The 27,242-nt window shown below is 43.2% G+C and overlaps 2 protein-coding genes across 2 annotated transcripts in view; one reads left to right on the plus strand and one right to left on the minus strand.

The window, feature by feature from the left end:
- The window catches only part of GMFB (glia maturation factor beta), a 510,168-nt gene that overhangs the window by 29,159 nt on the left and 453,767 nt on the right, over positions 1 to 27,242 (plus strand). The window lies entirely within an intron of this gene.
- Positions 3,719 to 15,318, minus strand: MAPK1IP1L (mitogen-activated protein kinase 1 interacting protein 1 like). Its single transcript, XM_061612505.1, has 4 exons — positions 15,211 to 15,318; positions 9,330 to 9,357; positions 6,357 to 7,061; positions 3,719 to 4,155 (listed from the first exon to the last, which is right to left on the minus strand). Exons 2-4 carry the CDS (start codon positions 9,351 to 9,353, stop codon positions 4,144 to 4,146), a joined length of 741 nt encoding a protein of 246 aa, XP_061468489.1. The 5' UTR covers positions 9,354 to 9,357; positions 15,211 to 15,318; the 3' UTR covers positions 3,719 to 4,143.

Genomic DNA, 27,242 nt, shown 5'->3' on the forward strand with positions numbered 1-27,242 from the left:
ATTATCAACAGAATCCCTCCCACAAAGCCATTTCCTAAAGGAGGCTTGTAAATGTTGGATGTTGTATCTGGCGCAAGCAGACACCCAGGATGCAGAACAGTATAGTGACAGGCTAGATGCCAGTTGAAGCAATGAGCCGGACAAGCAATAATTTCTAAGAGTCACTTTACTGACAATATATCACAAGCTCTCTCTGTACAAACTCCTCGACCCCCACACCCTGCCAGTTTGAGTTTCCAGCTATATACTGATAAGACAGCTGGTTGTCCTGGCAACGTGTCTTTGAGGAGTGCACGTCCACTCCAGCCTTGTGAGCTACTTGGCCTTGTAACTCTGCCATGGAAAAATACTCTTAGGAACTTTTTACTTGCCAACACCCCCCACCTATTTTTCCATAAGCAGCACCTTTTACATTTGTTCACATTTTTGCTTCCATTTGTCATTACATTTACATTTCTTGCATGATATATTATCCTGTTTACATTAACATCAGTTCTGTTTCATTATTTTTATTACATTCATTTCTGCATTTACTTATATCATTTTCTTCCACATGATACATCATCTTTTTTTTCAGTTTACATGTTCAGTTCAGTGTACTTCTACATTTCTTTGTTCCTTTATTTTTCAGAGGTTTTACAAACATCATCAGTTTATTTCTTTGGGTTTTACACACTCCAAGTATAATGTGTCAGCATCCATTTCCCTGTGTGTTTGTGCTTCAATCCCCTTTACTGTGGCAATCCTAAATCTGTCAGGCAGCATACTCACATTTGCCCTTCCAGAACGTCTCAACGTTTGCTTGTCACTTTTACCAAGGTATTCTTTTACCTCTGTTTCTCTGTCATGTACTGTGGGTGCATTTGTACTAGACTTGGCTTCAGTGTTTCTTGCTGACACAATTGCTTTGGTTTGCTGACACACGTTACAGGCTACATATTTACCACAATTTCTTAATGTCACATCTTTACTATTTTCAGTTGCTTTCACCACATTTTGATATCCTATATGTCCCAATTTTCTGTGCCATAAATGTACACAATTATTGTGGGGTTTCTCATTGGCACACATAAGCACATGATTTGTTTGTTTCAAGTGTAGGTAGAACAATGAGTTCTTTACTATCCCTTTCATGAATATTTTGTTCCCTTTCATGACTTGACATGAGCCCCTTTGAAACAACACATTGAACCCCATTCCATTAAGTTTAGAAACTGACATTATGTTACTTTCAACGTCTGGAATAAACAGCACATCTGTCATAATCGTATTAAAACCTGCTAATTTCACTGTACCCCTACTTTTGATAAGTTTCTTAGTTCCATCAGCCATTATTACATGATCCTCTACGTCACAATATGTATGAAACATTGATTTATCTTTGATTATGCTATTTGTAGCCCCACTGTCAAGAGACCATACATCATCACATTTATTGTTATTAGCTTTACTTTGCATGTTTCGGCTAGCACATATCACCTGTACAAGTGGTTTTCTTCCTCTTTCTCTTCTTCTTGCTTCACAATTCCTTTGAAGATGTTGCCTGGAACCACAAAAATAACACGCCTTTTGTCCATACAGTCTCTCCTCCGCTGCTTTGTTGTTCAGCTTTCCCAAGTTGTGTTTAGACTCAGTCCTTTCCTGCTTTGCCATTTCTTGCCTTCTTTGAAATTCTAGTAATAGTTTTCCTTCAATATAATCCATGGTTAGGTTTGCGTCATTCATTGCTTCCATAGAACTCACCAGAGCATCATAACTGGAATCCAGACTTGATAACACAATATAAACTTTTTGTATTTGGGAATGTTCAACGTCCCGTTCCGTCAATTCATCAAATAGTCTATTCATCTCCAATAAATGCTCTGACATGGTTGTATCTCCAGATAAGTGCATCTGATATAATCTTCTGGCAAGATATATTTTAGAACTGGCAGTCTTTTTCACATGAATATTTCTTAAAGTTTCCCAGGTTTCCTTTGCCGTTGTTGCATCACGCACATGCAGTAATTGAGAATCATCAATAGCAAGAACAATTAACGCCTTTGCCCTCTCATCCAGCCTTCTCCAATCTGCTGGAATAGGCACCCCGGCGGGTGGGTCTTCTGCGATAGCTTTCCACAGGTCTTCTTTCACTAGAAAAGCCTGCATTCTCTGTTTCCAAGTGCCATAATTTTTCCCTGTCAGCCTTTCCAAGGGAATCCCGGCCGATAACATAACAGACATACTTTCACTTTTCACAGTTCACCGCCTTTGTAATTAGAGCTTCTCACCTCTGTCCTTCAGTCAGGTTTTTTTTCCCACGGCTCTCTCACAGCTTTCAGCTCAGCCTTCGGTTTCTCCGTCTCTTCACACGCTTGTCCTCTTTACTCCTCTTTTGGCTTTTCTTCGGACATCCGTCTGTGCATCGAAACCATCCTCTGCTACCACTTGTTGGATGTTGTATCTGGCGTATAGTGACAGGCTAGATGCCAGTTGAAGCAATGAGCCGGACAAGCAATAATTTTTAAGAGTCACTTTACTGACAATATATCACAAGCTCTCTCTGTACAAACTCCTCGACCCCCACACCCTGCCAGTTTGAGTTTCCAGCTATATACTGATAAGACAGCTGGTTGTCCTGGCAACGTGTCCTTGAGGAGTGCACGTCCACTCCAGCCTTGTGAGCTACTTGGCCTTGTAACTCTGCCATGGAAAAATACTCTTAGGAACTTTTTACTTGCCAACAGTAAATAACTACTTGCTGATGAAGTGTAAAAATTATCTTCTGATGACTAGACAGAAGTTTTATCAATCGGACAACAGTTAGTTTTATGGGCTACTAAATGGTGGGTTTATTTGCAAGGCTGCCCTATCCTGCAACATTGCCAATCCTGACAGCAACGGGTTTAGCTCATGATGGCACCCTATAGAGGCTCCTTGAAGGAGAGGTTTATGTGAGCCTAGGGATGAACTCCAAGAAGCCAGAGTGAAGAAAAATGTATACAATACACACTGGCAAAGCGAAACTGCTGTTGCAACAATTACCTGGTGTTCACTATACACAAATCCCTTGGTTAAATGGAGATGGTCTGAGAAGAGACTTCAGGAGGCACCCACAACATTCGAGATCTTTCTGACTACTGGATCCCAGATTAGACTTTTCCATCCAATTGGGGACAAAGAGAGGACACTCAGGTAAAGAAGCACAACTGTGCTTTGCAGAGTTCCGACAGATTTGGCTCGTTCCCAAGCCAGAGCAGCAGCAATGCTAGGTGCAAAGGTTCTATTTGGAGCCACTGGACAAGAAAAAGATGGTTCTAGTCTGATCCCTGCCTCCTCCCTACAATAAACGTTTCAATTCAGTTTGCAGAAGCACAAAAATGCCACCAAAAAGTCATGCTGACGATAGTTTTAGTCCCAGATTTAACATGGACCATCTCAAAAGAAAAATCCATCTCTTAATGAAAACTATGCTGTTTCACTCAGCTGGCAGACTCGCCCCTCAGAATGATCTATCCCAACTGCCTGAGCAACTAACATGGCTTGCGCAACAATGCCCATGGGGGTCTGCAGGCACTAGGAATCTAGTGCCAAGTCTGCATCTTTGCAACAGTCTCCCAGAACATAGCTAGGAAAAATTGAATCTTATGTGAGAACTGCCTCCAAACTAACTGCTTCTTTTCAGTTTGATGAATGACTGTAGTGCACTTAGCCCACTTGTTCAAGAAGGTCTCCAAAATACATTTTGAGTTTATTGAAATGACTTGAATAACCTGAACACACAGAAACAGGGTGTGGTCTGTCTGGTCAATCCTGCAAGTCCAGCACCGGTCATGGTCCAGGTTTCCAACAAATCCCTAGACTATTCCGGAGCAGTCCTTACTTACTGGGGAAACAGCCATTTTTTTCCCCAAGATGGCATCCTTAAGTCCAAAGTAAGGATTAAAGAGCTGGGGGAGAAGGCTTGTGTTATCCTAATTCACCGACAAACAAAAAAGGTTACTTCAGCATTTGAACAGAGTCCTCCTTCCTGCCTCAGATGAGCAGGCAGAAAGTGAGCAAGCTCTTCAAGACTCCAAAAGGTCACAGAAAACAAGTGTTCAACTTCTTTTGTAAATAGCAGGTGCGGGTGAGGAGACCGTCCTTCATCAGCCCGGCACACGTTCAACGGTAAGGCTGGGGAAAAAAATTAAAAAGAGAGGTCAGTTTCTTCAGTTCCAAGATCAAAGTGTAAACTGCTTGCTCCAGGAGCTGGACGGAAGCCTAAGAGACAGACAAATATTGCCTTTCTGCATTAAACTGACACTTCTCCCAACAGATCTAAACTGATATCCAACTGACGCAGACTTTTTTTTTTGTCTGTGGAAGAATTTCCAACTCTGCACCATTCCATGGGGAAAGGATAATACATAAAATAGGTAGGATATTCTTTTTTTTAATGGCAACCAAAATCTGCCACATGAGAAGATTCTACTCGGGCTAGTCCTGCAGTGACTACAGATCATGTGAAGAGGGTAGGATCAGGTCTGGATTAAGACATCCCATCCTTTCACCAACAGAAACCATACTCTCCCCTATTTCTAGACCATCGTCACTCACTGACAGGGTTTTCTTCTCAAGCGTAAGGACCATAAATGACTCGTATCCCATGATAAAGGTCACGATCTGCACAATGTGCATATATGGCCTACAGATACCAATTCCCACCCAGAGAGCAAATTGCTGCTTTACTGGCCCCGATGGCTATCTTGTACCCCTGCTGTCAAGAGGGAGTATGCCTCTATATACCATTTGCTGCAAACTGCAGGAAGGGAGAGTGCTGTTGCGCTCAGGTCCAGCTTGAGGGGTTCCCACTGGGGCATCTGGTTGGCCACAGCGAGAAGAGGATGCTGAACAAGAAGGGCCACCAGCCTGATCCTGCAAGGCTCTTACGTTCTGGAAGTGCCAGTATTTACTGGCAAAGCAGTGAAGGGGAGCGTCTGCTGTACCCAGCCAACTTCTGCAAACAGAAGGCACTCTTCAGTCTGCAGAGCAGCAAGTCTGGATCCAACATGGGGCGAAATGAGCGTTTTTGTAAGGGCTGGTAAACTTGTAGCATTCCTTCCTACTGAAGAAGGAGCGGGGAAGGGCCAGAGATAGGCCACTGGCAGAGCACCCGCTTTGCCTGCAGAAGACTCTAAGTTTAGTCCCTGGCATCTTCAGTTAGCCCCGAGAGAACCACCACCACCAGTCTGAAACCCTGGAGAACTGCTGCCAGTCAGTGTAGAGATTGAGCTAGATGGATCAATGGCCTCCCTCAGGGTAAGGCAACTTCCTCTGTTCTACTTCCTTCCAAGGCACGGGGCAGGGACTTGCACATCACTCCCCACAACTCTTGGCTTGCGGACATGTATATACAAGTATCTAAGTAACACTTGCTCAATAATTTGTTTTAATAATGTTATGTGTTATCTAATTTTGAGAATTGTATTATTTTATTGATGTATTATGTTCTATTGATGTATTGTTATGTTCGTTTTCTTTTGTAAGCCGCCTTGAGGGCCTTTTGGCCATAAGGCGGGGTATAAATTTAATTAATAAATAAACAAACTCTGCCAAGGGGGGGAAACATGCTTCCAAGGCACGTGGACAGAGTCCCAAGAGAAACAGACTGCAGGAATTAACACTCTCTCCTATTGTTCTCTCAAGGGCCCTGGGTACCCAATCCGACAAACATCCAGTTTACCTTCCAGCTGACAAGTTTATTTGGAAACCATTTACCCCATATGTGAACCACAACCTGGCCCCTTTAAGGCTATAGGTAGAGGTCACTGTGGTATGCAAGTCGAAATGTGAGGGCTACGTCAAGTTAGAAGGCCTGCCTGTCGGACCAGTTACAATTAAATTTTGATTAGTTTACCTCTGTGGTTTTCAAAGTATTTTAGGGAGAGCTCTGGGAGTTTTTTCTCATGGAAAATCAACAGCAGAGAAGCTTATATGGAGAAGTCATCTTGCTTGCCCATCGGTACTGCTCTTTCCCCTACAACGCACAGCTGAAGGAGCGTGTTCCAGGGCAAAGATGGAAGCCCAACAGGGCTGGCCATCAACCTATTTAATGTGCACTCCAGAAAACATCCCATAATACTTTCCAATACACAGAGATTCCTCAGAGCAGTTGTCACAAGAGAAAAGCTTCTCTTAAAAATTCAGGAGTGACTATGATGAACGAAAAAGAAATCTTATCAAATATGAAGTTCCAATCGGATAGCTGCCTCTCCAAAAGGGCTCTGGACTGATTCGCTGGCTCTGTGAGAGCACAGCAATGGCAAGAGAGCAGTTTCTAAAGCTTAGCTGTAAACAGAGGAGGTACTGTTAAGAGAAAAGCTTGCGGTACTCACATGAAGGCCACCGGGCATGGATGGAGCCCCAGCTGGAGCAGGTGGCACTTGGTAAGGGTTAGGCGGTGTTGGGTACAGTCCTGGAGCTGGATAGGACCCTGTGGGTGGGGGAAATGGGGCTGGTGGCGAAGGTCCCCATGGTCCTGGGGGCACAGCACCCCATGGCACCGTAGGAGCAGCCCCCGGAGTCTGGGTCGGAGTAGAATATGGCCCCGGGGGTGGATATGGCACGCTAGGTGCAGGATACTGACCCCCCACCGCGGGGCCCCACCCTCCTCCAGCGGACATGGATCCCCACGGTCCAACAGCAGCAGGGGGTGCCGCTGGCTCTGCTGGGCCCCCATAGGGCCTTGGAAGCTCTGGAAAGGGCATGTTTGGCAGTGGGTATTGCCCTGGCGGGGCAGGGCCTGGGGGTGGGTACGGAGCACCGGGAGGTAGAGAAGCAGATCCAGGCGGAGGAAAAGGAGCAGGTGCTCCAGGAGGGAGAGAAGGATACATCCCTGTGGGTGGCGGTCCAAAAGGTACGTTGGAGGTGGATGTGCTTGGAGGTAATCCGGACATCGCTGCAGGGGGAGCACTCGGCGGGTTGCTCCAGGGATTGGGAGCTGGCCAGGCTTGTGGGGGCTGGCCAGGCTGCTGAGCAGGTTTTGTGTTGCCCACTGTGGCGTTCTTGGCAGGGGAGCTATCGGGTAGAGCATCCGCCAGCTGAAAAAGTGGAACACTGGTGAGACTCTGCTGTCGTTGCCGCCACCCAATAACAGTTACATCAACTTACATTTCATCATCACCATCTCGGATATCAGCCACATCCTAACCACCGCTTGTCTAGACGGTTTTTAACACCCTCCTTGCTGATCTCAGCTAAGAACACCAGATTCAGAACACAAGTAAACTCATCATGCATTTCTGTAACTGCTGTGCTGATGAACTCTGATGGACCCACTGCACAATGCAAGACTCTGGGAGGTTTTCAGGTTCACACAGACCAAAGGCCAGGTTTGTTGGGTGTAATCAAAGCCAATCACCCTCAGCCGGGCTACACGAGGTACACTGGCATAACAAAGGGGAGAGGTTCAGTACAGACAAAGAAAATAACCAAGAGCTTTCTAAGCTAAGATCCTATACTTACAGTACAATAGCCTGGTTCCCCAATGGCTTTTATTTTCTGTAAAACTTCAAGTGAGTCCAGTAGATGGAAATAGGGAACAAAGACTGAAAAAGCATTCTTCATTTTTATGGAGTTTATCGGTCAACAAGGAGGAGGGAGGCAAATAGCCATATTCCACCTCTGCCGTGATCCACGCCTTTGAAGATAAGGGGGCTAGACAGCTTCACCCAGGGGTCCTGATCTACAACACCCCCTCTTCCTGACTTTTGATCTCAGGAAACTGATAAGGGATAACAGCTAAGGTTCAGTTGCATCTTCTTGCAAAGTTGCAAATTGTCTGTCTGGCACTGAGCCGCGGATCTCCCCCAGTAGGGTGTCCTAGGGAACCACAGGCTCCCAGAATTCTCTCTGGTTGACCCATTTCAGTTTGACCAAAGTTGGCTATTCTTGACAGGGTCTTTCTGTCTACTGAGAGCCAGGACATGGTGGAACTCCCTTGTATCATAGGACAATACAGAAGGACCAGCATGCACCTCCACTACTGACCTTCATTGCCGCAAGGTCTCTCCGTGCAGCCATTCTCAACAGACACATATATACCCATGCTGAGGAGGCCGAAGTACTCCATGAAGCAGTAGTACACTTACACTGATTGATAAGGCAGCATGTTTTGATAGCTGCTACCGCTACCAGCATCAAGGGAATTTCTGCAAGGCGTACACATGTACCACTGGCTCAGTCTTTTCTCAACACAATTGCAAATCCAGGACAGTTTGTGAGAAGGATGGAATGGCTGAATGCAACTGTGTTAAACACCACAGGGCTTAGATCAGCTTTCCCCAACCTGGTGCCCTTGGGAATGTTTTGGAACTACAACTCCCATCATCCCTGGCCACTGAACCTGTTGACTCGGGCTGATGGGTGCTGAAGTCCCAACTCCTGAAGGGCACCACGTTGGGGAAGACTGCCTTAAATACATCTTGCCATTCCTTAACCTTAAAACAAGGATGACCGTCTTAGAATCACAACAGAACTAAGGCATGAAAGGCACAATAGACAGCAAAGATGGCTTTCTCCAAGCTGCGTTTGCCCTTCTGTGCTAAGATGGGATCAGGGAAGTTAACCTGGGTAAATGTTAACATGGTCAAGTGTGCTTTACTGAATATTCCCCTAACAGAGTATTTCAGCTCAAATATTTATGGTTATTAGAAAGAAACTATACTGCTTGGAAAAGGTAACATGACACTTTTTTAGTTTTATTAAACATACTAAATCAGAACCCAGTCTATGTGGGACGCTGGAAAATTTTCTGAAAACCTGCCGCATGTACTGATGGCTCATAACTCGCACAGACCATTTCCAGTCCTTTTGTTTCTCTCTTCATCTCACACGAGTTCAGCTGCTTTTGTCCTGTCCTGTGTATGGTACACAGCCTCTGACTTGCAATTTGTCAAGCCCTCTCTGTGGTTTAAATCCCGCTTTCCCAGAACTGCTTCTTCAGAAAAGCTTCTCCTTGATCATTCTGCTTCCTCTTGGCATGCTTCTACCAAGCATTTTGTCAGACAATCTCAAATCCCCCCCCCAAAAAATGCGGTTTATATCGTCCCAGTGGGCAAAGACTATCCATTAACGCATGCAGGGTGGGGATGGTTAACTGCATTAACAAAACAAAGTGTTCCAACTATAACATTGAAGGGTCAGAATAAAAAGCTATAGCTACTTAATGAGCTTCTTTCCCCATAAAAATGCAGCTCTCACGTTTATGATGAAGACCATAAATGACCATCTGTTCAAACATCTGAATTAGTCTCATTACAATCACAAATTGGTTACAACTAAGAAAGCTGCCAAGTTGGACAACTTACCGAAAAGTCGTCAGCAGCCGACATTTTCCTGTAAATGAAAAGAAATTAGATTGGTTTAATGCAGAGTTCCAGGCTACAGCATACAAATAATTTACTGGTTTGATTTCGGTGAACAAATGAACATTCTTGAACGGCACATCATCAAGCCTGCACATGTTCAGCAAGATTTACCACCAGCTGGGGTCTTATAAACTGCTATTTGGGACCACCCTAAAATAAAGGGCCTACATCACTGCAGGTGAAGAGAGCCACCTGTGCGCAGAAGGGATCAGCTAAGGAGTGTGCTCATTGCTCACTTAGAACGCATTATCCCTTTTCACTAGGATTAAAAGGCAGCATCCAGCTCACTCGTTCTGTCAGTGCAAGGATTACCACAAGCACAAGGCAACTCCCTCCTCCCCCTGCTCAGCACCTACACCTGTTTTAGGGGTTATCCCAACCCTCTGGAGCAGATTTCATAGAATCATAGAAAAATTGGAAGGGGCCTATAAGGCCATCGAGTCCAACCCCTGCTCAGTGCAGGAATCCAACTTAATGCATACTCGTCCAGCTACCTCCTGAATGCCTCCAATGTGGGAGAGCCCACCACCTCCCTAAGTCATTAGTTCCAGTTGGGGGAGATGTGGGGAGGGCACAGGGTGCACACAGGTACGTTCAGTTGCACAAGCAGTAATCTCTGCACTGATGGAATGAGTTAGTTGGATACCACCCAAAGATCTTAACTAAGTTCTCAATACCGTAGTACCATTAACTCTTAACTGCAGAGGCACTTGTGCAAAATAGCAAATTTTAACTGGGATAGATCTCTTGGAAGAAGGTTCCCTCTGACAGACACACACTTTATTTTCAAGCATGCAAGTATAACATTTTTCTCTTATCTGGATTTCCATCCATTGTTAGTCCTACTCAAAGCAGACCTACTGAAATTAACGGACATGACTAATTTAGGTCCCTTGACCTCCACGGGTCTACTCCAAGTATGACAACCCTACTTAGTATTCTAGTAGAGAAGCAGGGAAGTGGCTGAAACACTGAATGAATCTAGCAGAGCAAGCGCTGTCCAAGAGTTATTCCCTCCCAACCCTGAGTAACATTGCAAAGCCTAAAAATAGAACAGCTTCTACAGTAATTGCTGCTTTGATGACCTCCATAACTTTGCAGTCACACCCATGCTAGGAATGGGAAAGAAGGAGGGGGGAGTTAGAAGACCTTTAAACCAGCTGCTGACTAATAGGCACAACTGCAACCAGAATGAATGAGATGCAAAGGTCCTTGATACCAGCTACCCAGCCACACCCACTGGGAGATGCCCAGAGCTCTGCACCAGCACATACCAGTGACTAAAAACCACCCTGCATCTACCTAACTCAATCTGGCTGTACCATTTCCTCAGGAGTTTTGAATAAATTTTCTGTTAGGGGTCTGACAGGTCTTTCTTTGGCCAGAACACAGGGATGGTTGAATCTTGCTTCATATCCCTCAGACCACTGGGGTTCAAGACTAATTTGAAACCAGACAGAGACCGTGTTCAGACATAATAATGAATTATGTTTTATCATCATGGGAATCAGCCTATACTAGCCTCAGGCTCGCACACTACTGTCCCTGAAACAAGCTAGCTTTATAAAGCAAGGCTTGAAATTGCTCTGTTTCAGCAAGACATTGTTAAGATTAACTAGTTTGCCCAAGCTTGAACAAAATTAGAGATGTGAAGACCCAGAAATTTTTTAAAAACAAATATACATTCCCCCACCCCCATTTTTTTGGGGGGGAAAAGGGGTGACACCTTTGTATTATTCTGTTTTTTTCCTGAGCCTTCACATCTCGGTCTGGAAGCTGCAACTGGTACAGAATGCGGCGGCTCGTCTGATTAAAGGCAGCCGCCGGCAAGATCACATCACTCCAGTGCTGAAGGAGTTGCACTGGCTACCGGTTGTTTACCGGGCCCAATTCAAGGTGTTGGTTTTGACCTTTAAAACCCTACACGGTTTTAGCCCAGTCTATCTGAAGGAGCGCCTCCAGCATCGGCAGGGATGCCGCTCAACGAGATCAGCCTCAGAAGACCTTCTCTCGATCCCACCGGTTAAAACAGCTAGACTGGCGAGGACTAGAGAGAGGGCTTTTTCAATAGTGGCCCCCACCCTGTGGAACTCTCTCCCAAATGATCTCCGCCATGCCCCTTCTATGATGAGCTTCTGCCGGGTCTTGAAGACCTGGCTCTTCAGGCAGGCTTTTGGGGTGGGTTAGGTTTTTATTGTTATGGTTTTAAATGTTAACGTTTTAATGTATTGTTTTTATCTTGTACGTCGCCCAGAGTGGCTGGACATCCAGCCAGATGGGCGACTAATAAATTTAATATAATAATTATTATTATTATCTCCAAACAAAATGCTAAACTGTCGTTTGTTAAGAAAAGAAGGTAAAGCGTCCAATTTCCTCCTCACAGCCATGATGGAGAAGGGGGGAAATCATGTGAGCTTGAGGTATCCAAAGGATTAACCAGCTGAGAAAGGAATGCACCAAATCTAAAGATTATTGTACAACGGCCACGGCCACATGGTACACAGCAGCCACATGGTACACGTAACAGGATGGTTTAGCCAGGTTTCCTGGAACACCCCACGCCGATCTCCATTCCCTCTCCAGAATTCTTTCCCAACTCACAACAGCTAAACATACCACAAATTAGCTAGCTGCTGAAATCCCACCAGGCAACAGAGCTCACTTGTCGCAATTCCCCTATGGCTTAGTTTAAATTGTTTCAGTGTTGGCAACCATTTGGCATTACTTTGCTAGAAGCAAAACAACACTTCTGATAAGCTAGTATCTCAGGAGGTGGTGCGGATTTGGCTTTTAAGTACCTCATTAAAAGCTGCCCTACAAAATAATCTTAGGTAGAAGGAAACACCCTAGCAGAATGGGGAAATGTGGTCAGTTATTTCTATAGAAACAGTGATGACGTTACAATCCCTAATTAGGAAATGTACCAAGGCAATGAACTATTGCTTAAACATACTAAACCCTAAGGATTGGCAAGGAGGAAATCCTATTATTTAACTGGAAACTAGTTTTGAATCAGACATTCCAGGAAGTGTCACAAACCTGGGGGTACAGTGTGAGATAACTTTGTCTCAACTCTAGTCTTCTATCCCCGCAGTGGGCAATATAAGCCATCTGAGGCCCCAATAGGATTAAATGTGGCACAGAGAGAGTGTACTGAATCAGCTAAGGTACTAAAGATGCACACACACTTGCTTGCCATAGTTCTAGAGACCAAGATGTGAGCTCATGTAGAATGCTGTGGCTTGGTACGGAAAGCAACAGGGGAACAGAGATACTTCAGACTTCTACTGAATGTTGTGGCAACATATTCCAGCGTGTGGATGGCTAACACAACTTAGGCCTCTGGGGCATATGTGCACTGTTGTAGGTTGTTTACAAGCTTGCCACAGGAGCGCACATATTTGATCATGGGTCTCCGTGAAGGTTATACGGTGTACAGCCCTCTAGCTATTGCCTGAGTGTCAAAACATAGGAAAGCAGGTGGGTGTAGGTGATCTCTATTACTCCATTAAGGCAAAGGGTATGCTTCCACAGGAGATGTTTGTTCACACATAGAGCAGCTCTGTTCTTTAGATTTCATAGAAAAGAGCGATAAGGATTTCTGAGACTGTATTCTACAGGTGCAGTCCTAGGCACTCCTCTGGCAGCAGTTCTCATTTAAATCAATGGAACTAACTTTCAAGTACACGTGGTGAAAATCAGGTTCTCCAAAAAGTTGTTTTTAATCCCAACCCTCCAACTGAAGCCAGATCTTTAAAGCACCTCACTCTGTAGTAGTGTATTCCACCCTATTAATTCCTGGGGCACAAGTGTTTCTTTTGTTTTGTTTTATTGAAACTAAAGCCACACTATAAGTAAATTTTCCTCAATAAGGGGCAGGCATTCTCCTTGGAACTTTGCCCAGGCCATGACTGTGTTTTCTGGGAAATCCCCATTCCTGCACCCCAGTTACTGTGATGTGGGATGCCCCAGAAAATCCCCATGCATCCTTACTTCCTCCCCAAGGCTGTCATCACTACTTCGTCCACAAAGATGTCACCATTGACCTATATTTTGGTGTGTTCACCAAGGATGCACAGAGTGTCCTTACTCCAACAGATAGCCAAGCTTAGTTTTCCAAGGCTGGTTTCAGCCTTCAAACATAGATTGATAATCACCAATACAGAGTTTAAGAGTACTCTGAGATTTCTTCACTAATCCTTACACCAGACCCGCAAGGTAAAGGAGTATCATTGTTTCCCCTCCATACTGCAGTTCAAGGGGGGGTGTACCCGAGGCATACTTACAGCAGAAACCAGGGGACTTCCTGGTCCTCAACTCAGACCTCTCCTAGCCACCACCCCACCTCAAAGTACATGTGGTTGAAAAGCATAACTTATTCTTCCCTTACATACCCATGGCTTCATTTTCCTCTTCCTCTTTGTTTCCCTGTAACACTGCAATCTCCTTGCAACAGGGCCTATCTTTAAGAACACAAGATTCTTCTGGATCAGGCCAGTGGCCCATCTAGTCCAACATTGTGTCCTCACAGTCCCCACCCAGATGCCTGTGGGTAGCCCAGAAGCGGTACGTCAGCACAAGAGCACTCTCCCCACTTGGGATTCTATGTTGGTATATGTCTCTATAATACCCTCTCTTCCCTATCCCCTCCAAAGACTCAGCCTTTTCCCTAAACTAAGAAGCCCCATTTTTCTCTATGAGAAAGGGCCTTAGCTCAGAAGTAGAGCATCTGCCTTGCATACAGAAGGTCCCAGGTTCAATCCCTGGCGACATCTCCAAGTAGGGCTGAGAGAGACTCCCACCTAAAATCCTGCACAGCTGCTGCCAGTCAGTTTAAGTACTGAGCTAGATAGACCAAAGTTCTGACCTGGTATAAGGTGGCTTCCTATGTTTCCTCATAGGGGAGTTCCTCCAGCCTCTTGACTGTTTTGGTTGCCCTTTTCTGAACCTTTTTCCAGGGCCCCTAGGAAACTACTGCAGGAATAACAATAAAAAACGCCAGGGGCAGCAACTGACCCCTCTATTTGGCACTGATTAGACCTCATCTTGAGTACTGCATCCAGTTCTGGTCTCCGCACTTCAAGAAGGATGCAGACAGACTGGAACAGGTTCAGAGGAGGGCAGCGAGAATGATCAGGGGACTGGAAACAAAGCCCTATGAGAGACTGAAAGAACTGGGCATGTTTAGCCTGAAGAAGAGAAGACTGAGGGGAGATATAATAGCACTCCTCAAGCACACAGAGGGTGACCAGGATCTCTTCTTGATCATTCCAGAGTGCAGGACACGGAATAATGGGCTCAAGTTGCAGGAAGCCAGATTTCGACTGGACATCAGGAAAAACTTCCTAACCGTTAGTCTGGTACAACAATGGAACCAATGACCTCGAGAGGCGATAAGTTCTCCAACACTGGACATATGCAAGAGGCAGCTGGACATCCGCCTGTCTGGTATGGTTTAATTTGGATTCCTGCCTTGAGCACGGGATTGGCCTCGATGGCCTTACAGACCCCTTCCAGCTCTACGATTCCATGGACCAAGGCCCATTGAAGACCCCCAGCACCAGCTCCTAGAGATTGACCCCTGGATAGAATCGAGCTGATGGGGCATCGCCACAGCAACACTTGTTTGGGGCGGGAGGGAGAGGAAACGACGGAGGACGGTGCTGATAGGCGCCTCTTCCCGTTCACACGAGGGCCCTCCGCAATCCGGAGCCGACAGGGGAGACGCGCCACATTTTCCGCTCCTCTCCGTCTCCGAGCCGAGGAAGGGGCAGCGGGAAGATCCCAACCCTTTCCCAACCCACCGGCCAAGCCTTACCTGGGGCACGTCGAGGGAGCCCGACAAGGACAACAGCAGCCGCCGATCCTCCTTCTCTCCTCCCTTACCCCTTTCTCTTAAAGAGTCGGAAGCGGAAATGACACTCACTCTCCCCCCCCCCGTTCGTCTCTTCAGCCAGGCGGAAGCGGAAATGAGCCTCGCTGCGCGCGGAGCAAGAGGTGCCGCTGATCACGTGACGCACACTCCCCTCTGCGCGAACAGGGGCAGAGAGGCGCTAAGGCCCACAAGGGATCACGTGAGCCAACCGCTCCCTCCGTCCCTCCCTCCGACCACGTGACGACAACAATCGCTCTTCCTCCGCTCAGAGACGGGAGTCTTCATGGCGGCCCCTGCTGGTGGGAGGAAGGAGTGACACTTGGGCGAGAGAGGGGTGATTTGAATCGTGGCCTTGGGGTGGTGGCCCCTCAAGCTCCCCGAACAAGCTGATTGAAGAGCTGCTTGTTGTATATATATATATATATAAAGTTATCTGGAAATCACTCATGCAAACTCTGGAGCTGGATGCAGGACTCTGCATGCCAAGAAAATGAGCTTTTCATCTCACTCCCCACCTACCTATGCAAGTTTCTAGGCCCTTGTTGTTACATGCCTCTGTTAGGTCCAAACCCAACACGCAAGTCGCCCTGTCAACCCCAACTCGCTTATTACACCCGGGAAGAGTGCGGAGTTGAGTGCAAATGAACCCACTATCAGAGATCAAGTAACACGAGACAAAAACCTTTGCAAAGGGGACCCAATACTTACAAGCCGAAGCAGGCCAGCATGGGAACCTCGTTTATTGGTGTTTAAGGGTTTATATAGGCTTACCCTGAAGTTTACAATATGGGGTTACGTCATAAAATACAAAAGAAACAATTGCTGTCATAGCTTTGGGGCATATGTAAGGAGGTAAAGGGGTACAGGGGGAAGGACAAAGTAGAAACATCAAGACTATCTCTTAGACTCTATGTCTGCATATTTCGCATGTCCTTGAGATAAGCACTATGCAGGAGCAGACAAAGGCAACTATTGAGGGGAGGCCCAGCTGCAACCGGGCACCCCCTAAACTGGAGACAGACATGATATTACTTTGCTTACATATCAAAGGAGTATTACAAGTCAAGGTTTGGAACAGCGTTTGACATTCCTATGCAAGGCACATTAGTAACAATAAGCAAGGCCATAAGCATAAGTGTGATACAGAAATGCATAGTGGGGAAGTTTCCAGCTTAAACCGGCTTTTATTATGCGAGCCACTGGAATGTAGGTAAGGGTCAGGTCACCAGGAAATAAACCGACATTTTATATCAAAAGTCAAATAAAGGCCAGTTTGGTTCTATGTCCCGTGAAGCCCAAGCTGGTTTAGGTAGGACAAGTGAATTATAGTTTTACAAGCACTGGGGTTTTCAATTTATCCCTAACACCTCCAAGTAGACTCCGACTTATGGCGACCCTATGAGTCAGCGACCTCCATGAGCATCTGTCATGAACCACCCTGTTCAGATCTTGTAAGTTCAGGTCTGTGGTTTCCTTCATGGAATCAGCCCATCTCTTGTTTGGTCTTCCTCTTTTTCTACTCCCTTCTGTTTTCCCCAGCATTATTGTCTTTTCTAGTGAATCATGTCTTCTCATGATGTGTCCAAAGTATGATAACCTTAGTTTCATCATTTTAGCTTCTAGTGATAGTTCTGGTTTAATTTGTTCTAACACCCAATTATTTGTCTTTTCGCAGTCCATGGTATGCGCAAAGCTCTCATCCAACACCATATTTCAAATGAGTTTATTTTTCTCTTACCTGCTTTTTTCACTGTCCAACTTTCACATCCATACACAGAGATCGGGAATACCATGGTCTCATACTCCATCCATCCTCATACATCCATACTCAGGATAAGCCCCTCCAACTTCCATGGGGATTCCTTCATTATGAGTATGCAGAGGCTTGCAGCTTCAGTTGGTTAGTCTTAAAAGTGGCAGCAACACGAGACTGCTAACAAGGGACTCCATACATTTCCAGACCTATGGGAAAATATTCCCCTCCCCCAGCTTATTCTCTTCTACTTTTTTTCTAGAATGTGGAATAAGCTGGAGGAATATTAAGTGGACTAGGACCTGGGAGTCCAGGGTTAACATCACCCATGAAACTCACTGTGTGACCTTGGGCCAGTTACTGTCTCCCAGCCTAACTTCATAGGGTTGTTGTGAGAACAACATGGGGAAAAGGAAACCTATGAATGCCATCTTGTGCTTCTTAGAGGAATCATGGAACGGACATAAATAAGGACTAATCAAAGTAAAAAAGTCTCTCTCCAGCCTGCCTGCCTTTGATTTTGAATTGGGGGAGGGGTCAGGTTTGGAATCATGAAAAAAACCCAACCGAAAAATCAAAGGAAAAAAATCATGGACACAACCAGGATATTCAGGCCTACAAACACTGGACTTTACATATAAGTCCTCTGCAAATCCAACATGTGGATATCTGCTGGGACAGGCTTGCCTGAGTAGGGCGTGCAGGCAGGGTGCAGTCCATTCTCCCATACTACATACAGGCTCTGCACCCTGAATTCTAATTTGAACCACCTCTGTGCCATCCTACTTTTTGTAATAGCGTTTTAAGTTTGTCAGAATGCTTTATAGCCTTTTTATCCTCCCATCAACCCTGTAAAGAAGATCCTAGTGCAATTTTAGCAAAACAACAAAAAGAACAGTACTAGAACCTTCACGACTAACAAATTTATTATGACATAAATTATCCACTTCATCTGATGTGTCATTCTTGGTAATCCATGAAAGCTTATGCAGTTTATACATTTGCTAGACTTTACAGTACTACTGGACTATTGTTTTATTTCTGCTGTAAGCCATGACTAGTTGGCTACCCCTTTGATTGAAAATGTACCGGAGTAATAAATGTACCCAATACCATACAATGAGCTTGTGGCACAGAAGCGGAATTTTAAATTAGGCTTCCGGATCTTCTGGTGGACTTTGTTGTTCTTTTAAGTGTAAAGGTAAGGCTCTTGTCGGTTGGCTTACTAAGAAGGAAAATGTGTAGGCGATAATCTCCCCAATCAAAGTATGACACAGCCAAGTAGGTTTACCTTGAGCAGAGACTTACATGATTAAGAATTATGAACCTCAGAAGAAATAAGATGCATAATTGGATACATCTTCTAAGTCGCCATAGAAAGAGGCTAAATTTAGGGTGTTGGGTTAGAACGCCCTAGTAGATGGCTATTTCTGAATAGAAATTATTGGGGGACTGATTTTATTGAGGAGGCGCACCAATGGCTTTATTGCACAGCTACAAAGTTTCCTTTTTATATTCAGAGTTTTTGCATTTGCATTTTTATTTTAAACAGGACTTGCCTGTTACTACATGTGAAAGAAAAAGAAGGAATCCTCATGTCTTGTAGAGACAGTTGCTTGCTCTTAGGCTGTGACTGGACTGGGGAGGGCAGCTATAAGAGAACTAGAAAAGGTCCTCAAATGCAAAGCTGTATCACTGAACACCAAAGTCAGGATCATTCAGACCATGGTGTTCCCGATCTCTTGTATGGATGTGAGAGTTGGACAGTGAAAAAAGTGGGTAAGAGAAACATCAACTCATTTGAAATGTGATGTTGGAGGAGAGCTTTGCAGATATCATGGACCGTGAAAAAGACAAATAATTGGGTCATAGAACAAATTAAACCAGAACTATCACATGAAGCCAAAATGATGAAACTGAGGTTATCATACTTTGGACACGTCATGATAAGACATGATTCACTAGAAAAGACAATAATGCTGGGAAAAACAGAAAGGAGTAGAAAAAGAGGAAGACCAAACAAGAGATGGGCTGATTCCATGAAGGAAGCCACAGACCTGAACTTACAAGATCTGAACAGGGTGGTTCATGACAGATGCTCATGGAGGTCGCTGACTCATAGGGTCGACTTAGACCTTCATGACTAACAAATTTATTATGACATAAATTATCCACTTCATCTGATGTGTCATTCTTGGTAATCCATGAAAGCTTATGCAGTTTATACATTTGCTAGACTTTACAGTACTACTGGACTATTGTTTTATTTCTGCTGTAAGCCATAAGTCGAAGGCACATAACAACAACAACAGGCTGTGAACACACCAGTTGCCACATCAAAGCATTTCCATTAGCCACACCTGGAGGTGGAATGGGTTGATCTGCCGATCAGTTGCAGAATCTCTTTGAAACGTTTTTTTTAAAATGCACTCATGCTGCTCCCATGAGTAAAAAGGGGTGGGGTTTGACTAGTATTGTGTGCCCCCATTTTCAGAAGAGAGAGGTGGAGACACACTGGAACCGGCGGAACAGGGAGTGTGTTTCCACCCTTAGAATCAATGACAAAATAGAAATGTACAGAGGAATCACCCTTATGCTGAGTCAAACCATTGCCCTGTCTAGCTCAGTATTGCCTACAGTGACTGATAGTGGCTCTTCAGCGTTTCAGACATGAGAAATTCCCATCCCTACCAGGAGATTCTGGAGATTGAACCCAGGACCTTCTGTATGCAACATAGATTGTCTAATACTGTGCAACAGTCCTCCCTCAGTTTGGAATGGGTATGAGATTTCTACTGTATTTAAAAGGAGGTTGGGATGGTCTCCATTACGTGAAATGTTGCTTAATGAAGAACAATCAGATTTATGAGATAATTACTGATATGAACATGAAGAGAGATGCTATAGGAAGCCAGAAGCCAGGACAATTAGTGCCTCAAACGTCTGCAGGAGCATCATTCAAGGCCGAGGAGGAGGAGCCATGCCTGGAGCCAAGGCAGGTGGGTCGTCAAGGTTAACAGGGACCCGCCCTCCTTTGTGACAACTCTTGCTGCTGGCTTAAAAGTCACTACCACAAATGTCCAGTGTGGGAGTTCGGAGCAGACATGGGAGCAGAGGTAGAAAGGAGAGTGGGAAAGAGTCAGTGGCTGTTAGGAAAGAAGAGGAAGGTTTTGATTCTTTTTGTTTATATATTCCTTTATTTTTCCTTTATCTTTTCCTTATTTATGCTTTATTTTCTTTATTTCTATTTTTCTTTATATTTTGTTTAATTTGATTTTTATTTTCTTATATTTTGTTTATTTCTTTTTGTATATATTTTGTATATATATGTGTGTGTGTGTGTGTGTACATTTTTGTACATATTTTCATAGATCTTTACGGCTAGGCATAGGTGTAAAGGTAGGATTAGGGGGTGGGGTGATGGTAGCTTAGGTGGGAATTTGGGCAGTTAGCTTAGACAGGGCTTTGGGGTCTTTTGGGGGAAGAGTTGCCTTTCCAAAGAGAAACATTAAAATGCAAGTAGGATTTCTTCTGCTTCTATTTATATTCGGGGGGTAGGTTTTCCCTCATAGTCTTGCCCCCTTGAGATTGCTAGGTCAGTCACTCTGTTGCTCTCCTGAGTGCAAGGGCTTCTCTTTATGGTCCTCTCAATGCCTGTCTCCACCACCACCTGAACTACTTAGACCAGAAGGACTCTTCCTCTGTATTCTTATTAAGGATGGAATCCTCTCCTTTTTTATGTTCTGTTTTTAAGTGTGGCCCCCTGGTGGTCGTTAATGACCCAATTCCTTTTTCCTCCGATATCTTTTCATTTTTCTGATCTCCCGATTTTTATTTTTATTTTGCTTTGCTTTGCAGATAATTATCTATATTATAATCACAATTTATTCACAAGTCTCCACTGGTATCTACTCTGTAATTCTTGCCTGTTTACATCCCTTTTCAAGTGCATTGCAGAGCAGATTGAGGCAGATAATCAAGTCAGTGTCTCCCCCCCTGCTGCTTACAATCAATACTTCATCCCCTCCCCCTGCTGCTTTCTGTCTGTTAGTTACAATCAACACTTCATCGACATCAGTGAAAGGGAATGAATACACATTTGAAGACCTCACATGGAAAGTAGATCGATAAAAGTATCACTTGTGAGAGAAATGTATATAAAATGTTGCTTTTTCAGAATATTCTAAGGATAAATAAAATATGTGATTTTATTGTTCAAAATAATTACTCAAGTAATAGGTTGCAGTAGATATTTTATAGAAGCTGAAGCTAAGACAAGTAAACGAAAAGGGCCTTTTTCTCTGAACAGGATATGATCGACCACAAGCTATGAGGCTGTAGCTGCTCTGTTTGCTTTGTAGACAAACTTAATTTTAAAATAGATAAAGGATTCATGCTTGGCTAATTTAGAGGAGGTTTTATTTCTTTGCTTGATGTAAAGGGGAGTAGTTAAATAATAGATTGTTTTAAATGACTGTTTCATAGATTGACCTTAGGCAAGACGTTGCTAGGTAGAAGGGGTTTTTTCACCCATAAAGATAGAAGAAGATAAGATGGTCATCTGGAACACAGACAGATGAAACCTGTTTGCGGTCAAAATCTGTTTTAATAATAAAATGGGGATTTTCGCGTGACAGAATTATAGGGAAATTTTACTTTGCTTGACGTAATGGGAGTGTTTTGAAGATATTCTGCTTAATTAATATTTACATAATAAATATTGGTATGGGGCAATGTAGAATTAAGTAATAAGAAATCTAAATAGGGATGGGACTTCATTAAGGCGTTCTTCGGATAAGATTGTAAACCCTGCCTCTGGCCAATCAGGAGGCAGGGGAGGGAATCATAGCGTCGGGCTAGGGGATAAAAGTCTGTATCAATGTCATGTTGGGTGTGTCTGCCTTCTGGTAGGACACCCGTCCTTGCAAGTATGAAATAAAAGCTTTTAAAATTGATTCACACTTGTCTCTGTCGTGGGTCTTCCACAGGAGACCATTTTTGGGGTCTCATAGGGGGTTTTTCCCTTAAGGAAAACCACGTTAAAACTACGTTTCTTACAGTTGGGGGCTCGTCCGGGATCCCTTTATTTTTGGAGTGACCGGTGGTCCTGACTGCCCCATAGGAAGGCGCGCCCCGGTGAAACTTTTCAACGGTCCTAGGGGACGAAAGGACTGACCAACTACTCCACTGACAAAGATCCCAGGACATAATTTGATAGACCAGACATTGTGAATCAAGGGGAAATTCTTTGGGTGTGGGTTTCTTGGAAGGAAAAGACCTGGAACGGTAGGCACACCGCCTAGACACGCGTAAAAGGACCAGCCAACTCTGTGCGCACGGACCAAGGTAAGAAAAACACAAGGGTTTTGGGTTAAGTATTACTTTGGTGGTCAGGGAAACCAAGACAGAAGGAACGGGTGTTTCTTCGGAAGACTCTTGGGTTAACGGAGTCCCTTGAGCCCCTTGAGTGGATTCTCTTGGGTTCCTTGAGAGTAATATCTCTTGGAAGAAATGTCACTTGGGAAGTGATATTTTGTCTTGGTAGAGGGATTAAAAAAACCCCTCTGGAAGTCTCTTGGGTTAACGGAGTCCCTTGAGCCCCTTGAGTGAACTCTCTTGGGTTAGAGGACTGGACCTTACTGTCTTGTGTGTGAGACAGGAAAAGTGGGGATAAAGTCCCGGGCTGGACCTTGTCATCTTGTTTGTAAAACAGGAGGAGGAAGGTATTAGCCTTAAAAGTGTGAGTGTGTGTCAGATCTGAATGTGTGTGACTGAGTCGTGTCCTGGACACGAAATGAATATAGAGTGGTGAAAAGGCTGGAAGAAAGGCCTCATTCTAAGATAAACTATGTAAAACTATCTAAATTAAACATAGTGACTGACATTATGCAGTCAGAAAATAAGGAAGAAACATCTGAGGACTCAAAGCCACATTGGTCCTATTTACAATTAATATTCCAGGCAATTATGATGGCACCTCATAAAAAACTTACAGTAAAAGAAATTTATATGTACATAATGGAAAATTATCCCTATTACAGGACCATAGACAAGTCATGGCAGAATTCAATACGTCATACTCTCTCTGTGAGTTGTCATTTCATCAAAACACCACGTTCTCCAGAAGAACCAGGCAGAGGGTGTTTTTGGAAAATAAACCCAAATTTTGATAATAAATTGAGAAAAAGATGACCAAAAATGGTATCCTGTCCTGGAATTCCACCAGGAATTCCTTGTTTTAGAAATAATTCGGTCCTTCCTAGTTACCTTGAATCTGTTCGTCCAACAGTGATTCAAGGCCCAACTACTATTTGTAATACAGGTCCCTTAGACATATTGGCAGACCAGGCCTGTACATTAACTCCTCTTCCAACAAAATGTTGGAATAAAGAGGACATAGATATAGGAATAAAGAACAAGGAAGAAGTAAGAGTCAAGTCATGTCACAGATTAATGAATCAAAGAACAATGGGATTTGAAATAGTTAATCAAATTCAGGAGGTGGACTCCATACCATACTAAAAAGGATTTACTAGTAGAATTGGCAATAAATTTGGAAAGTTGAGATGAACAAATTGTAACTATCAGTAAGAAACAGAGAATAATAATGACTATTTTACACAAAGGAAGTCACAGAGGGATACAAGTTATGGATGTATGGGTGTTTATACAGTAACTAAACAAGTTAGTTAATGAAAAGGTAAAAGAAACTGCCTTACAGTCAGAACCAATCACAATTAATATACTAATATAGAAATTGTCCCCAGTTCCATCAAACAGGAAATAAAACAATTAGAAAATTAGGTTTGAATAATCATTTGGTGTTGTTGGTGCTGGGAATTAAGGATGTGACAAAAGAGATGGACAATGTTGTGAAGTTAAGTCAAGGCCATTAATTTAAGGATCCAATAAGGGTGAGAATTGTGGTCTGGACATTGTATGTGTTAGAAAATAAGGAAAAGGAAGAAAAGGAAAATTTAGAAGACTATTCTCTTCACTCCAGTGTTTTCAATTGAGAGGTGGAGAAAGTTGTTAGATAAAGAGTGGAATTTGAAACTGGGAACCAAGTGCAGGAGGTCATATTAGGAAGTTAGGATTCAGACCAAAATTAATGCACCCAAGTTAAGATAAACCCCACAACTCATCCTCTGGATTTTGTAAGGAACAAATGTTTAGATTCCAAACATTATCAAGGATTTGTTGTGGAGAAAAATTAATTGAGAACAAAAAGAAGTAAAATGTGTATAAAGGTGGTCAATTTTACCCACTTGTCACTTTTGCAGCAGAAAATAAGCAAGTAAAATGTCCAAGGTGTATGAGAAATATGGCATGTTTCCAATAGAATTCTTGTCTTTGTGGCATACTCATATAAGTACTTAAAGCAAAAAGCGACAGTTCCCAGAAGAAAGAATCTTTGATTTAGAATTAAAATCATTAAAATGGCTTTGGAAGGTAGAACTTAGTTTTCCAGTTTTGACAACTAGGTCCCTCTAAATAAGAAGAGAGTCTATTAACCTTCTGATAAGTTATATGGTGAATATAAATTTTATTTGGGTTATTAGTGTAGGGCCAATTGTTTAGAAAATTTGGAACTGCCATATGATTTTACATGTATATCCCTTTTGAGGGAAATTACTCTATCCTACCCTTTTGTTGCCTAATAAGTAAGGATTTATGTATAAACATTCAGGTTCTTAGGAAAACTTTGAATGTTTCTCAGTAGTTATGAAGTAGTTCCTGAGTGGGGATACTCACTCAGAATTAAAAATAATTGGAATAGACAGTATTTGGTTATAAGCATAGACTCTCAGGAAAGTGAATAATGTCATGAGAAGAGAAAGGGGAGTCATGACTATAGTAATTATATATAAGGAGAATGAGATATAAATGAATTTGACTGATTTAATTAGGAAATAATGTCATAAATATTGTTAAATCAAACACTATTTTAAGACAGATGAAAAACACTAAGAAATTCTGTATACAGAATTGGCACGTGTGTATACTTTAGTCATTTGATAGGATAAAAATTATATTAATGTTAATTTATAAAAAGTAAAGGAGGAGAAATATTTAAGAAATTAAAAGGTATTCCTACCGTAGAAACTTCACACCTGGGTGTCTACTGAAGTGGACTTTCAGTTGTGCCAGTTTCCTTAAAATCCAGTCCGACGGTCATCTGAAAAGTCCAGATCTGAACGGGCTTTTGGGATAACATCCAGTTGAAGAAATTACTTCATTTCAGTCTGTCTCTCTCAAGTGAGTGGCAGGGACTTTCCCAGCTGAACAGATCGCTCAGGGGAAAGTTCACAAGTGTGCGTTATCTTTGCTACAGCCTGACATTCAACTCGGGAAAAAGAATCTGAAACAATTGAAACAGACTTTTTGCTTTTTGTAAACTAGTAGTTTGATAAATTGTGCCAACACAGGCTGAAAAGACCAACCTTTTTGAAAACTGTCCACACAGGAACTGTTTCTGTATTAACACAGACAGATTCCTATTAATAGAACAGGAGGAAGTGCCTGTTTGTGACAATTGTGATAAGATAAGGGGCAATATAATCATAAAATCAGTATGGGTTTTAAGTTTGATAATAAGTGTTAAATAGTGTAGTCCTTTGTAGGGGGAAAATCATTGTGTCTGGGCCGATGGATGTGGCAGGTGGCCAACTGCCTGGACCAGAGGACCTAGACTGATGTTACCCATTCAATGGATTATTATGCTCATATTGTTTTGCCAGGAAAAGGGGGTACAGGTAAATTTCATGGCAAAACAGTGTCTGGTTATTATTGTGAGAATTTCACTCTAGGGGAATTCTCTCCTTTGCTTTACTAAGAAATAAGGTAAAATGGAGTACTTAGATTACTCTTTTATAGTTAAAAGGGTACTTTAGGATAATATCAGAAATGATCATGGTATTAAAATTATTTGTATTTTTTTATGTTAGTTTTGTTTTGGGTCATGACAAGGACGGTGGACATTCACTTCATGGCCCAGGGTTTCAGGACTTATTACAGTCTGACCCTCCTTTTGCATGTTCACATATTATGGCTATTATACATTTTGTAACTGTTACTGTATATATGAGTTGGAGATTATGGACTACTATATTTAGGGGTGTGGCAAAAGCACTAACCTTTGGAACTAAGGATTAGTTTATGAAAAATTATGTACTGGCACTATTTTCTTCTATATCTTTAAGGAAAAAGGGAGAGCGCTGTTTATGAGACAAAGCCAGGAGACTGGGTGTTCCTAAAAAGGCTGGACTCATTACACTAGAGTAAAACCAGGTTCCTTACCCACTACGCGGACCAGTACAATACAGGCGGAAATCCCAGGACAAACACCACGGCTACTCCTGCGGAAGACCACTCGAGGATTGAGTTAGAGGATCAAAACTGGACAGATAAGGAGAGATTTGAGACTTTACTAATTCCAGAAATAGATACTTGGAGTTCAGGGTGGGAATGGAAGGAAACTTGGGTTAGGACCCCGTGTCCACATGTAAGATTTAAAATATATCAGGCAGAATATTGCCAGAAGAAACAGCTAATAGTCTTGTGGGGAGAAGGGGACCAAGGATATTGGATAATATATCATAAAGGGCAAAACCTAGTCTTCCCCTTATATAATTTCAGGTGGGGACAAAAAGGTTGGGGTTGGCAGAGCATAGGAAAATTAGGGATAAGGGAACATCGAAATAGTTTAAAGTGTAATCAGTGTGAGAAGGAGTGGAATTTCACTAACGAACTACAAAATAGCTCCTGGACTCCAGAGGAAGTAAGAAGAGAAGAAGAAATGAGCAGATGGATAGCAGAGTATCCATAGTACTATAGACCAAAACACTTCCTATCAGAATTAGGAATACAACCAATAGTATTATCATACAGAAAACTTGGATAAATAAAACCACAAGTTTTGGCATATAAGACCTCTTCAAAATGGACCCACTCTTGATAAAATACCCCGGGAGGGGAATTCCTATATTTCCAGATTAACAACTGGTACCATATCAGTATAAATAAAAGTTGGGAGGAATGTATAATACTACTGTAGTCCCAATGATTTCCATCCTCCTTGAAATAGTGGGATTTGTAATCAGTATTTGCCTTGTAATCATTTTCTTATATCTCTTTTGCTGTAAGCGGTTTTTTCTGTAAGTGATGGTGAGGCAACGACAGGCAGCCAATGCCCGACAGGCAGCCAATGCCCGCCAGAAGG

Source organism: Rhineura floridana, chromosome 2 (assembly GCF_030035675.1).
Source record: "Rhineura floridana isolate rRhiFlo1 chromosome 2, rRhiFlo1.hap2, whole genome shotgun sequence".
Taxonomy (NCBI): domain Eukaryota; kingdom Metazoa; phylum Chordata; class Lepidosauria; order Squamata; family Rhineuridae; genus Rhineura; species Rhineura floridana.

Bases quoted from the DNA above. Each gene is read 5' to 3' on its own strand.
- MAPK1IP1L (XM_061612505.1), bottom strand. From the start codon at position 9,353: ATGTCGGCTGCTGACGACTTTTCG. The intron at 7,062-9,329 runs GTAAGTTGTCCA...CCACTTTTTCAG, and splicing joins CGGCTGCTGACGACTTTTCG to CTGGCGGATGCTCTACCCGA.